The following is a 12454-nucleotide window of genomic DNA, read 5'->3' as shown; positions in this document are numbered from 1 at the left end:
TATTCCTTTATATGTGGTTCAGAGTTCTGGGACCATCCCCTGAGCCTGCTTGGTCAGGTATTCTTTGTTGTTGCTGACAGAACTCCTTACTGCACTTTCGCCTAATCTGTCATCTTGTTTGCTCTCTGTATTATCTTTTTGATGTGTTGCTTGATTCTGTTGGCTAGGATTTTGTTTAGAATTTTTTCATCTATGTTCATGAGGGATTCTGGTCTATAATTTTCTTTCTTAAGTGATGTGCTTCCCTGGTTTTGGTATGAGGGTTATGCTTATTTCATAAAATGTATTAGGAAGTTTTCCATCCTCATCTATCTTCTGGAATAATTTGAGTAGAATTGGTGACAGCTCTTCATTGAACTCTTTTTAGAACTCACCAGTGAAGCCATCTGGGCCTGGACTTTTTTGGCTGGGAGTCTTTTGGGGACCTGATCAATTTCTTCTTTTGTTATGGGTCTGTTCAGGTTTTCTACTGTAAATTTAGGTAGTGTTTATCTAAAAATGTATCCATCTTTTTTAAGTTTTCAAATTTGTTGGAGTACAACTCTTCATAGTATTCTGTTATTATTCTTTTGATTTTGTTTGGTTCTGTTGTGACATCATCCATGTGGTTTCTAATGTGTGTTATGTGTGTCTTCTTGAGAGGAATTTTCTTGATAAAAGAAACCATCTATGATAGTTTTGAGGGCAGGAGGAAATGATACATGTGCTAGAGGGTAGATATGTGTTGACATGAGTAACTTGGGCTGGCAATATAGAACTGGAGGGAGGTTGGCAGAAGAAAGATGGCGGTGGTGGGAGACACAGGGAAGAATGTAGTGGTTAAGGTGAATAGAGGTAAATGCTGTTAACTGTTGGTGCATGGAGGTGATTGCAACTGTATAATGAAGCAAAGTATATGATTTGTTGAATATAAAATTGATGATCTGCTCTATATACCTTCATTCAATTCACATTAAAAAGTTTTTAAAAAATTTTTTTTCCTCCTAGTGCAATATAATTTTAGAAGTACTTTATGTTAACCAGAATGGCAGTGCACTGTGTTGATAACGATGGATAATCTAGACATTGACTATTTAAAATGGGGGATTATAAAGGCACAAAGTGACTGGCTTACAAATTTTCATGAGCGTGCTTAGTTCAGAACAAGGGGGTAAGATAGAATCCCCACTGAATAGTTTCCCTCTTCTCCAGATGTATCTGGTGAAAGGTGATGGGGGATGATGATGGTAGGATTTTATGGTTTAGTTGTAATTGTTTGCAGGATTGTGATTGTCACAACTGTAATTGTAGAACATGTGTAAGTAAAAGAGGGGAGCAGTTAATCTTTCATTTCAGGAACAGACAATCTAAGAACCATCAAGAAGGAAAAGCATGAGTTGGTGCATGAGTTCCCATGTAGAAAAATGGCAGAGACAGTGGCAGATGTGATGACATAGAGAGCTAGAACAACTGAGGACTCTAGGCCTGTGGACTGAAAAGCCTGTGTTTCTGTGGGCAGGAGGCTGGCTTGCAGAACATGCCCTTTGGATATCTGAATGAATATATATTTTTTGTTTGTATGCGTACACCAAATATTTTTACTTTGTTCATTTGTGAAATATAAGATGTAAAAGGGAAGTCACAGGAAGGAAGCAGGATAACTGTTGTTGTAGGGAGGGGATTATGTCATTGGGATGAAACAAAGGATATTAAGTTGTTGAATGTAAAGCTGATAATCTTGTCTGTTAACCTTCACTCAATTCACAATAAAGTTAAAAAAAAAACAAATAAACTTTATTTTTTAGAGCAACTTAAGATTTACAGAAAAATTAAAAGCATAGTATACAGAGTTCCCATATACCTTGCAGCCAATGTCCTCTATGATTAACATATTACATTAGTATTATAATCAGTGCACCAATATTGGTACCATTAACTAAACCCAAATCAAACCAGCTGCTGTCAAGCTGATGCCCACTGTCGTGATCCAAAGGGGTTTAGAGTAGAATCGTGTTCCACAGGGTTTTCAACACCTGGTTTTTCAAAAATAAATCACCAAACCTTTCTTCCAAGGCACCTATGGGTGGACTCAAACTGCCAACCTTCCAGTTAGCAGCTGAGTGCTTAACTGAGCCTCCCAGGACCCCATTATTAACTAAAGTCCACAGCTGATTCAGATTTCCTTAGATTTTACCTAGTGTCTTTTTCTGTTTCAGGGTCTCATTCAGGACATCATGTTGCATCTACTTGTCATGCTCTTGGCTGTGAAAGTTCCTTAAGACTTTCCTGGCTTTCTTTTTATGCCCTTGACAGGTTGGAGGAGTGCTGGTCAAGTACTTTATAGGAATTTTGTAGTGGAATTTGTCTGCTGTTTTTCTCATGATTAGACTGGGATTACGGGTTTTGAGGACAAAGATCTAGTCAATGCCATTTTTTCTCAGATGAATTAGATGCCCATATGTTAAAATAAATCTAGATTTCATCAAATTGTTGTCATAGATATAACTCATATATCATTTTTAGTACTGGGTATATTCTGATAAGTAGGGATAGTCTTGAAGAATAGAATATGTTTTTAATTGGCTTTTAAAAAAAATAACTAAGAGGTGGTTGTGAAGTGCTACCAAGTCTGCATGGGGTTTCCAAGGAGCAGCTGGTGAGTTTAACTGCCAACTTGCAGTTAGCAGTTTAGTGTTTATCCTATAGCACACCAGCCAGGTAGATAATATTATAAAGACAGCACATTGTAGCTATTAAATTATTCTCCTAAGCATGTTCTTAATAGAGTCTTGGTGTGGCACTGTGGGATAAAGCACTGGACTGCAAGGACGATTTGGACCACAAGGTTGGCAATTCAAAATCACCAGCCATTCCTTGGAAACCCTATACAGGGTCGCTATGAGTCGAAACTGACTCAACAGCACTTCATAAGAAGCATTTTCTTTATGAATTAAAATTACTGTGACATAGTCAGACAAAAATGCATGAATGCAGTGAAACTTGTGAGAGCTGGAGCTCAACAGGACTTCCTTGTTTATCCAGGTCTTGCAGGTTTTCCACTTTTGACAGGGTACTTGTGAGAAATATATGAGTTTTTTTTCTCTGACAGGTTTCTGCCTTGTACAGCTTCCAGCTTTCTCAGGTTTTACTGTAATATATACTTCAATTCCATGTATCTTCAGATATATTCCAAGAAAACTTGGGATTTATATAAATAATTAATGAAGTATATCTGTTTTCAAAGCATGTTTTTACTTTTGTTGCTGATCAAATAAACAATAAATGCTGTTGTTATTAAGTACTTCGAGTCAGTTTCTACCAACAGCGGCACTATACAGGGTTTCCTAGGAGCAACTGGTGAGCTTGAACCACTGTTGTTGGTTCTGACTTACAGAGACCCTGTATAGGATTTCTGAGGAGTGGCTGGTGAGTTTAAACCGACTTTATGGTTCAAACTGACCTTGCAGCCCCGTGCTTATCCTACAGCACTACACCTATCCTAAACCCTTAGAAAAAATGTTCTAGGCAAAAATCAAGAATTCTCTTTTTAGAGTGGCGGATGTGGTTGTTGTGTGCTGCCAAATTTCTGATTCATAGCAATCCTGTATGGCGTTTTCGAGGAGCAACTGGTGGTTTTGAACTGCTGACCTTGTGGTTAGCAGCACAGTGCTTACCTTACAGCACTACACCAGGATGTTAGCTGCTACTGCTAGTGATAGTGTATGCCTTTTGGTTCCTACTTGTAGTGACCCTCAATATAATTTCCGAGGCTGTGTATTTTTACTGAAGCCAAAAGTCTCATCTTTCTCCTATGGAATATTGGTAGATTCGAACAACTGACCTTGAAGTTAGCAGATGTGTAACCCACTAGGCTACCAGGGCTCTTTCCTTTTAGGAAGGTGGTGGTAGTGGTGGTTACATGCTGTCGAGTTGGGTTCCAAGGCTGCAAATCATTGTGGGAGCAGAAAGTCTCATCTTTTTCCTGTGGAGCAACTAGTCGGTTAGAACTGCTAACCTTATGGTTAGCAGTGTAGCTCATAACTCACTACACTACCAGCACTCCTCAACTTTTACAGTAGTGGCTTTCAAACTTTGGTCGACATCAAAATCACTTTAAGGGTGTGTTTAAATATAGGTCACTGGGTCTTAATTCCAACAGTTTGTGATTTAGTAGGTCTGGGAATTTTCTATTCTAACAAGTGCCTAGGTGATGCTGATGCGGAAACTACTGGTCTGAGAACTATGAAAACCATTGCTTTACAGCCAAAAAGGAAGCTAACATTTATGTGTCTGCGGTGATTAAGATAGTTTATAGATATTACCTTACCCCCATATAAGTATGGTTATTCCTTTTAAAATAAGGAACCGCCTCAGAGGGTCTGAGAAATTTACCTGAGAAGTCAATAGGATCAGGGAGCAAAGGAGTGAAAGTTATTCCTCCTTGGCATGCTCATTTGAGAAAACAACCTGTAATTAAAGACGTGGACAGTACTTATGGTTGTGGACAGTGTTGTTGTTGTCAAGTACCATTGAGTCGGTTCCAACTCATAGCTACCCTGTATAGGGTTTCCAAGAAGTGGCTGGTGAGTTTGAACTGCTGACCTTGTGTTTAGCAGGCCAGTGTTTATCCTATAGGACTACACTAGGGCGTTAATGGAAAGATTTTAAACAAAAGCTCAGGGTCATAGAGAAGATTCATTTCTCTCTGAGTTTTTGAAATAATCAAGGGTGAAACAGATTTACTGAATAATTAACAACAACAAATAGAATGAACATGTGTTTAATATGACACTGATTACTTCTTAATTACTATTTTATTTTTCACTACAGAAAAACATACATTTAAATAAAATAGTCCATAAAAGAATAATCTTATTAAATTCAAGTTCAAAGCTCCACTATACTGTTTTCTCTGCCAGTGTACACTACATCATTAATTGGTTGAAATAACACAACCATGATGGTCTTCAACAAAATGCTCTGGCAATTATTAAAGCACATATTTCCTTTCACAGAGCAAATTAAAAGTCATGACATTATAAAAACAAAATAGGCTATTTAAATTTCAATAAAATGGTACATTTTACAAGAAAAAGACTGTCAATATGTTTCTGTCACTGTTTGTTATATTGTATAGGCAGCCCCCAGATTACAAGTTCCATTTCTAAGTAGAATTTATATGTAAATCAGTTAGGTGTGGTTTGTATGTGATGTGGGCTAGTCAAATGTCAAATGTTTGTCTTAACATATACTACATAATGTACTTTTTATGTATGTTGTTGTTAAGTGCCGTGGGGTCAGTTCCAACACATAATGACCCTGAATAGAGTTTCTGAAGAGTGAATGGTGAGCTGGAACCCGACCTAGCAGTTCAAGCCGACTTTGTGTTCCAGTACATTAACCCACAGCACCACACCATGACTCCTTTCTATGCATAAAAAACATTAAAGAAACACTTCCAGGTACACAAAACATCTTTAACATACTATAATAATAATAATGTTTCAGTGCACAATGCAAAGTACTTGCCTGTTTGTTATTATAAATCATTGTGTGTACCAGAAATTTTTAGTATAGGCATTTTGGGGTTGGTTTTAAACTACAGGTTGTATGTATGTAAGTCGAATGCTCATAACCCAGGGACTGCCTGTTTATAACAGGGCACAGAGACACAAGCTTACTGAACTGTAGATTTAACATGGTTAAGTGGTGTGAGCTGTGTAATGAAAACCACAACAGAAAAACACATACATAACTCTACATCTCTATCAAAACAAATATTTTATATAAGATTTCCTTTTAAATCTCTATACACATATTTCCATTTAATAATGTTAATTAAACCCATAATGTTAAATTTAATTAAATAAGAATTAAATAACTCAAAAGGAGGAGAGTGATTGATTTTGCAGCCCGGGAGTGGAGGTCCCTGGGACCATCAAATGAGAAGAACGGAGAACGGGACCCTACCCAGAGAGGCAGTGACGCCAGGGATGAAGACAGAGAAGATGACATGCACAGATGGAGCGGCTGGGGACACTGGACTCAGGGAGGGCGAAGGGCTGTGTGCTGGCAGCTAGGGGTGGGTGTGGGTGGGCCGGTATGGTGTACCCTTTGGGGTACATGATGATGCATGGAGGGGGTTGTAATCATTGCAATGAGACAAAATACAATAGGATGAGTGTAAAGCTGATATTCTCCCACGTAAACCTCAAAAAAATAAACTTAAAAAACAACAAAAAAAGAATTAAATAAACTGCCCCAATACTGATATTCACATCACATATTTAAATCACAACTTATTTGTAGTATACTGCATATACTGGTTCTTTAGACAACATCAATAAGCATATTTTGAAGAATATATTTTCATCTATAGCTCAGGTAAAGCTTTATTAAATGGTAAACACTTTTAACAGTGCAGAAATACAAGTTTAAAAAAAAATTCAGAAGATCTGCTGTTCAAATAATATTTTTTCAAAACCAGGTGGAGGCGTGTGATAAAATTCACTGAACTGGCAATCCAGAATTGCACTGTCGTCAACTAGAGAACAGAACAAGAAAGGAATTAGAAGCAAAGACCTTAATTTCAGTGAATACAGAATTATAAAATAAGCTATGTTTCCATAATACCAGCAGATAAAAACAATAAACAGATGTTTTGGGAAAATAATCACAGTAAAATAACAAAATCTATCAAAAATACTTGAAGGATATATAAGGGGACTTCAGAAAGTTTTGTGGAAAAAAATCCATTTCCTTTTCATTCTATTTTCCACAAGTATTTTGAAGCTCCCTCATACAACATATTATTAATAACTATCTTTAGATAGTATATGGCAAAGAGAAAAATTAATAAACATCTTTCTTTGATTAAGGTGTTTTCTTACCTACAATATCCAATAGTCACTATAAAGAAATTTCTGACCAAAATTAATTCTTCCAATAGCTCTTCTTTCACCCAAAGTTAATAATCTTTTCTTTCCTGTTAGAAGCCAGGCTTACTAAATTTGAATTTCAAAAGCTATAGCTGAGCAGGGAGCCAGAGACCAGTTTAAGACTTGATTATCAATTGATCTCAGCAAAAGAGAGAGGGCAGCAGATTCAATCAATCATATTAAAGTTAGCCAATAGTTGATCCATATTTTGCCCTCCTCTTCCTTATAAAGGAAGGGCTGCAAACCTTAAGGTCAGCAGTTCAAAACTACCAGCCACTCCACAGGAGAAAGATGAGGCTTTCTGCTCCCGCAAAGATTTACAGACTCGGAAACCCTGTACAGGGTCGCTATGGGTCTGAACCGACTCGACGGCACTTAACAACAACAACAACTTCCTTTTAAAAGGTGCTCTGGTAGCATAGTGGTTATGAGTTGGGATGCTAATCTCAAGATCTCCAGCTGTTCTGTGGGAGAAAAATAAGGCTTTCTGCTCCCATAAAGATTTACAGCCTCGGAAACCCTATACATGGTCACTATGAGTCAGAACCAACTCCACGGCACAGAATCACCAACACCTTTCTTATAAAAGGAGCTCAGGTAGCATAGTGGTTATGAGTTAGGCTGCTAACCTCAAGGTCAGAAATTCAAAACTACCAGCGATTCCGCGGGAGAGAGATGAGGCTTTCTGCTCCCATTAAGATGTAGTCTCGAAAACCCTGTACAGGGTTGCTATGAGTCAGAATTGACTCCACAGCACATAAATACCACCCCCTTCCTTATAAATTCATTGTACCTAGCTTCTACTCCTTTGCTTTTGCTGTAATCAGAATGGTCCTCCTATATATAGAGAGAGTAACTGCTCAGAATAAGCTTTATGCTTCCATTGCTTTGAGTATGATGAATTTTTAACATGTGAATATGAATAAATTTTCTTATTTGCCTAGCTGTATTTTCTACAATTAGCTGTATTACTTTTTTTTTTTTTAGCACAAACACATTTATTTACTAATCAAAGGGATGATCCTAATTAAACCAACAATTGCATGTAAATGTCTGTGTGAGAAATAATTGAAAAAACAAAAAAACAAAGCAGTGTGGAGATTTGCTCATTGAACTGAGCTTGTTCATTCTCACAGCTAATTCCTATTCAAAGTAAAGATGGAATTTTTATTCTACTTTTTCGTAGGTCCGAGTACAGGTGACATTGTTCATAACACATTCCACAATTAATTTCCCATTTTCCAGTTTTCGTGCTCTCCTTCCCATCCCACTCCTGTTGTTGACCCAAGGCACCATCTGTAAAGTTGCAGACAGTCTGAATTTTTCTGCCATTAGCTGTAGTTTCTTCAAACTTTTCTCCCAGGTTACAAGAAAACTGTGTTTTCAAAGTGCTTTCCGTTTTGATGGTGAGGGTTTTACCATCAGTAGTGATGATACAATCAGGTTTGTCCATTGCACCCATTTTGCGCAGAGCCATGCCCACTCCTATTTCCTTCATGTATTCATCAAAGCCTTTGCTGTCTACCAGACACCATCTTCCTACCAGCTGCTGAACGGTAGCCATGGTGGGTGCGGACAGCGGATGTGCTGAGCGATCTGAGAGGGTCTGGCGGGAGAGCTTGGCGTAGCTGTATTACTTTTAAAAAAGTATTTTCTTTTGTAAAACTGTATCCATAGCAAGTTACACACACAAGAAAACTTCTCTTGTACCCTTCTCATCCAGCTTCCCCGGATGGTATCATCCACAGCAATTACAGAAAACCAAGAAACTGGTACTGATATAATCTGTTATGCAACTACAGGCTTTATTCTAGTTTTACCAGCTTTCACATATACTCATTTGTGTGTATGTATGTTCTAGGCAATTTTATCCCCTATATAAATTAATTCCCTGTATAGATATGGAGTTCTGCTGTGGCACTGCAACTTAATGCACTGGACTGTAAGGTCAGCGGTTCAAACTCACCAGTCACTCCTAGGAAACCATATACAGGGTCACTATGAGTCAGAACTGACTTGACGACACTTAACAACAACATAGATATGTAAGCCACCAGCATAATCAAGGCACAGTGCTATTCTATTCCCACCAAGAAAATACTTTGTAGTTGAGCCCTACCATATTTTCCCCATCAACTATATCCTCTGGTAGCCTAACCTCTTATCTCTATAATTCTGTTCATTCAATAATGCTATATAAATGGAAGCAACCAGTATGTAGCCTTCTAATATTAGCTTTTTTCACTCAGCAGAGTACCTTTGAGGTCCATTTAAGATGTTGTTCATTCCTTGTTACAGCTGAGCAGTGTTTCATTGATGGATGATCACAGTTTATTTAACTATTTGCCCTTTGAAGGACACTTGAGTTATTTCCAGTTTTAGACTATTTAAATAAAGTTACTACGAACAATAATATACAGGGTTTATACTAAGGGGTTTCAAAAAGTTTGCAGAAGAGACTTCCAGCAAGATGGTGGACTAGGCAGACAGTCTACAAGGACCCTCTACAATAAAGGTATGAGAAATCAAATGAAACAGACAAAGATGAAAATTTGGGAGCCCTGAACTGCAGAGAAAAGGTTACAGAAGTGGACTGAGTGCTTGCTAGGAGAAGTTGAGCAGGGATGGCAAGAGAGGGAGACTAATTGCTGAATGGCAGGCCAGAGTGGTACAACCATTGTGTGAGCAGCTTTGGCAATAGAGGGTGGCCCAGAAGAGTAGATACACACCCAAGATGGGAAAGGTGTGGTTCTTCTTTGTTCTGACGATTCCCTAGTGACTAAAGGTGTGGCCAGCTCTGACCTTTAAGCACTCCCAGCAAAGACCCTGCTCTCCAGAAGTTTGAAGCCATGAAATTGGGAGCCACATCAGTATGAGGCAGGGGTTGGCTGGGGCTTTTGTGCCTGGATTCAGACAGGACTAGCACTAGACCTACAGAACCAGCAGAACCACCAGACCAGCATTTAACTAGTCAACCTGCCCCCAGCTGCCCCGTGGTAGTAACAGACACTGAAACCAGCTCCATCAAGGGCCTCCACAAACTATTTTCAGGAACTTTGCTGTCACATCCCTCCCACAACCACCTCATGAGCGCTTTAGCTTACAGGAGGCCTCCAGAGTTTTCTCTCCTCTCCAGATCCAACAGTTGCAATGTTTCTGTGGAAAGGAGGGAGTTGGTCCTTTTGTTTTTGTTTGTTCATTCTTTCTTCTTCTCATTCCATTCCCTTGGATTTTAGTCATTCTATTCTTGCTTTTAGTTTTCTTTCTTTCTGTTCCTGGTTGGGGTTCATTCAGCTGCTTATATACTCATCTTCTTGTCTTTCATGATGTTAGGAAACTTTTCTTCAAATAATTCTTCCACAACTTTCTCTGTGCTTTTTATTGTCTCTTACTGTCTCTTCAGGAAAAAAGATGATAAGATAAGCATACAAGAAACTGAACAAACCCCAAAAAGGACAGATCCCAAAAGAAAATCACAAAGACATATCATAATCAAACTTTCCAAAACCAAAGACAAGGAAAGAATCTTAAGAACAGCTCAGAAAATATGAAAAGTTGCCTATAAAGGAGAACCAATAAGATAAGCTCTGACTTCTCAGCAGAAACCATACAGGCAAGAAGGCAATGGGATGACATATACAAAACTCTGAACAAAAAACATTGCCAACCTAGAGGCATATAACCAGCAAAGCTGTCCCTAAAATACAGCTGTAAAATTAGGACATTTCTAGATAAGCAGGAATTAAAGGAATTTGTAATGACCAGACCAACTGTATAAAAAAGTTTTAAAGGGTGGTCTTTGGACTGAGAACCAACAGCAGACAACAACCTGAGATTACCATACATGACACCACCACCCAGAACTCAATCCAGATACGTTGTTGTTGTTGTTAAGTTGATTCCGAACCATAGTGACACTGTATAGGGTTTCTTAGGAACGATTGGTGAGCTTGAACCACCGACCTTGTAGATCAAATCAACTTTGCAGTCCAGCACATTAACCCACAGCACCATGCCTGACTCCAGATATAGAAGTATTTAAAGTAAAACAAACCTTCAAGATTGAAAATAGAGAACGAGAGATATCAATTTATAATCAAGTCAATTGCAAAGCAAAAAGAGGGAATAGCACAGATACAGAACATCCAAATAAAAGGAAGTTAAGTAGATTTTAAGATAAAACAGACTCTTAAATAGGAAAACAATTAATAAATTACAGAATAACCACAAAGAAAATTAATCCACCTTTACATCAAATAAAAAAGAGGAAAATCAGAAAGATTTAGCAACAGACATTGAAAATGAAAACTCACAAACAAAATTAACTCAGTGCAGAAAATTATGTGGAACAAAGAAACCAACAGCACCACAAAAACATACATAGGAAATGACAGAAATCAAATAATACCTATCAATAATTACAATGAATGCAAATGGATTAAATGCACCAGTCAAGAGACATAGAGTAGCAGAATGGGTAAGAAAACAGGATCCTTCAATATGCTGTCTATAAGAAACACATCAAAAAGATGGAGATAGCCTAAATCTCTATCAACAGAAGAAGGATGAAACAAACTTTGGTACAAACACACAACAGAATACTATGCAACACTGAAGAAAAATGATGAATCTGTGAAACACCTCTTAACATGGATGAACTAAAGGACATTATGCTGAGTGAAATTAGCAAATTACAAAAAAGAAAAAAGAGAACTATTATATGAGACCAATGTTGTAAGAAGAAAAGGTTTTCTTGATAAAAGAAATAATCTATGATGGTTATGGTGGGGAAAGTGAAGGGGAGCTTATTCATGCGCTAGAGGGTACACACGTTAACATGGGACAGGCAGTATACAATAAGAGGGAGGTTAGCAGAGGAAAGATGAAGGTAATGGGAGACACAAGAGGAATGCATGTACATTGAGGAGATTGAAATCATTATAATGAAGCAAAGTATATGATTTGTTGCATTAAAACTGACGATCTGCTCTGTAAATCTACACTCAATTCATAATAAACAGTTAGAAGAAAAAAAATGCTTACAGAAAAATAGAATGAAAAGATCATGAATTTTTTCCATGAACTTTCTGAAGCTCCCTAAGAGTATGGGCTGTAGGATAAGCACTGGATTGCAAGGTTGGTTTGAAGAACTAGTCAGTGGTTTAAATTTACCAGCAGCTCCTTGAAAACCCTACTCAGGGTTGCTTTGAGTCAGAACTGACTCAACAGCACTTAACAACAAAAGTGAACATAAATTTTCAATGCCCAAGAGTCTGACTGTTAGTCATATAATTATTTAATTTTTTTGTTATTTGCCAAAATGTTTATTCACTTACTTTATATAATTGATGATACAGTAACTTATATGAGAATCAGAATTTTTAATTCAGGGGTAAAAGTTTGATAGTTTTTATGTATTTCTTTTAAGCAAAAGCAAATTTTTCTTGAATCCAAACATGAACACAATACATTTTGTTAAGAGGTAGGCCATGGCAGTATCATGAAGATAGAAAGTTAATAAAACAGATACCTGCCAT

The 12454-nt window shown here is 37.6% G+C and overlaps 1 protein-coding gene and 1 pseudogene across 2 annotated transcripts in view; both read right to left on the bottom strand.

Moving 5' to 3' along the window:
• Nucleotides 1-6221: 6221 nt before the first annotated feature.
• The window catches only part of SPRYD7 (SPRY domain containing 7), a 41130-nt gene continuing 34897 nt past the window's right edge, over nucleotides 6222-12454 (bottom strand). The window contains exon 4 of one of the 2 annotated variants that reach the window (XM_006874147.1): nucleotides 6222-6523. In XM_006874147.1, the coding sequence (XP_006874209.1) occupies nucleotides 6426-6523 (98 nt within the window). In that variant the 3' untranslated portion in view covers nucleotides 6222-6425. The remainder of the gene's footprint in view (nucleotides 6524-12454) is intronic. The other variant, XM_006874146.1, reaches the window with a different exon arrangement.
• On the bottom strand, nucleotides 8085-8481 carry LOC102836794 (annotated as a pseudogene).

Source organism: Chrysochloris asiatica, unplaced genomic scaffold (genome assembly GCF_000296735.1).
Source record: "Chrysochloris asiatica unplaced genomic scaffold, ChrAsi1.0 scaffold00263, whole genome shotgun sequence".
In the NCBI taxonomy this organism is placed as follows: domain Eukaryota; kingdom Metazoa; phylum Chordata; class Mammalia; order Afrosoricida; family Chrysochloridae; genus Chrysochloris; species Chrysochloris asiatica.
The sequence above is the reverse complement of the archived record's forward strand: the minus strand, read 5'-3'. Positions and strand labels throughout refer to the sequence as shown.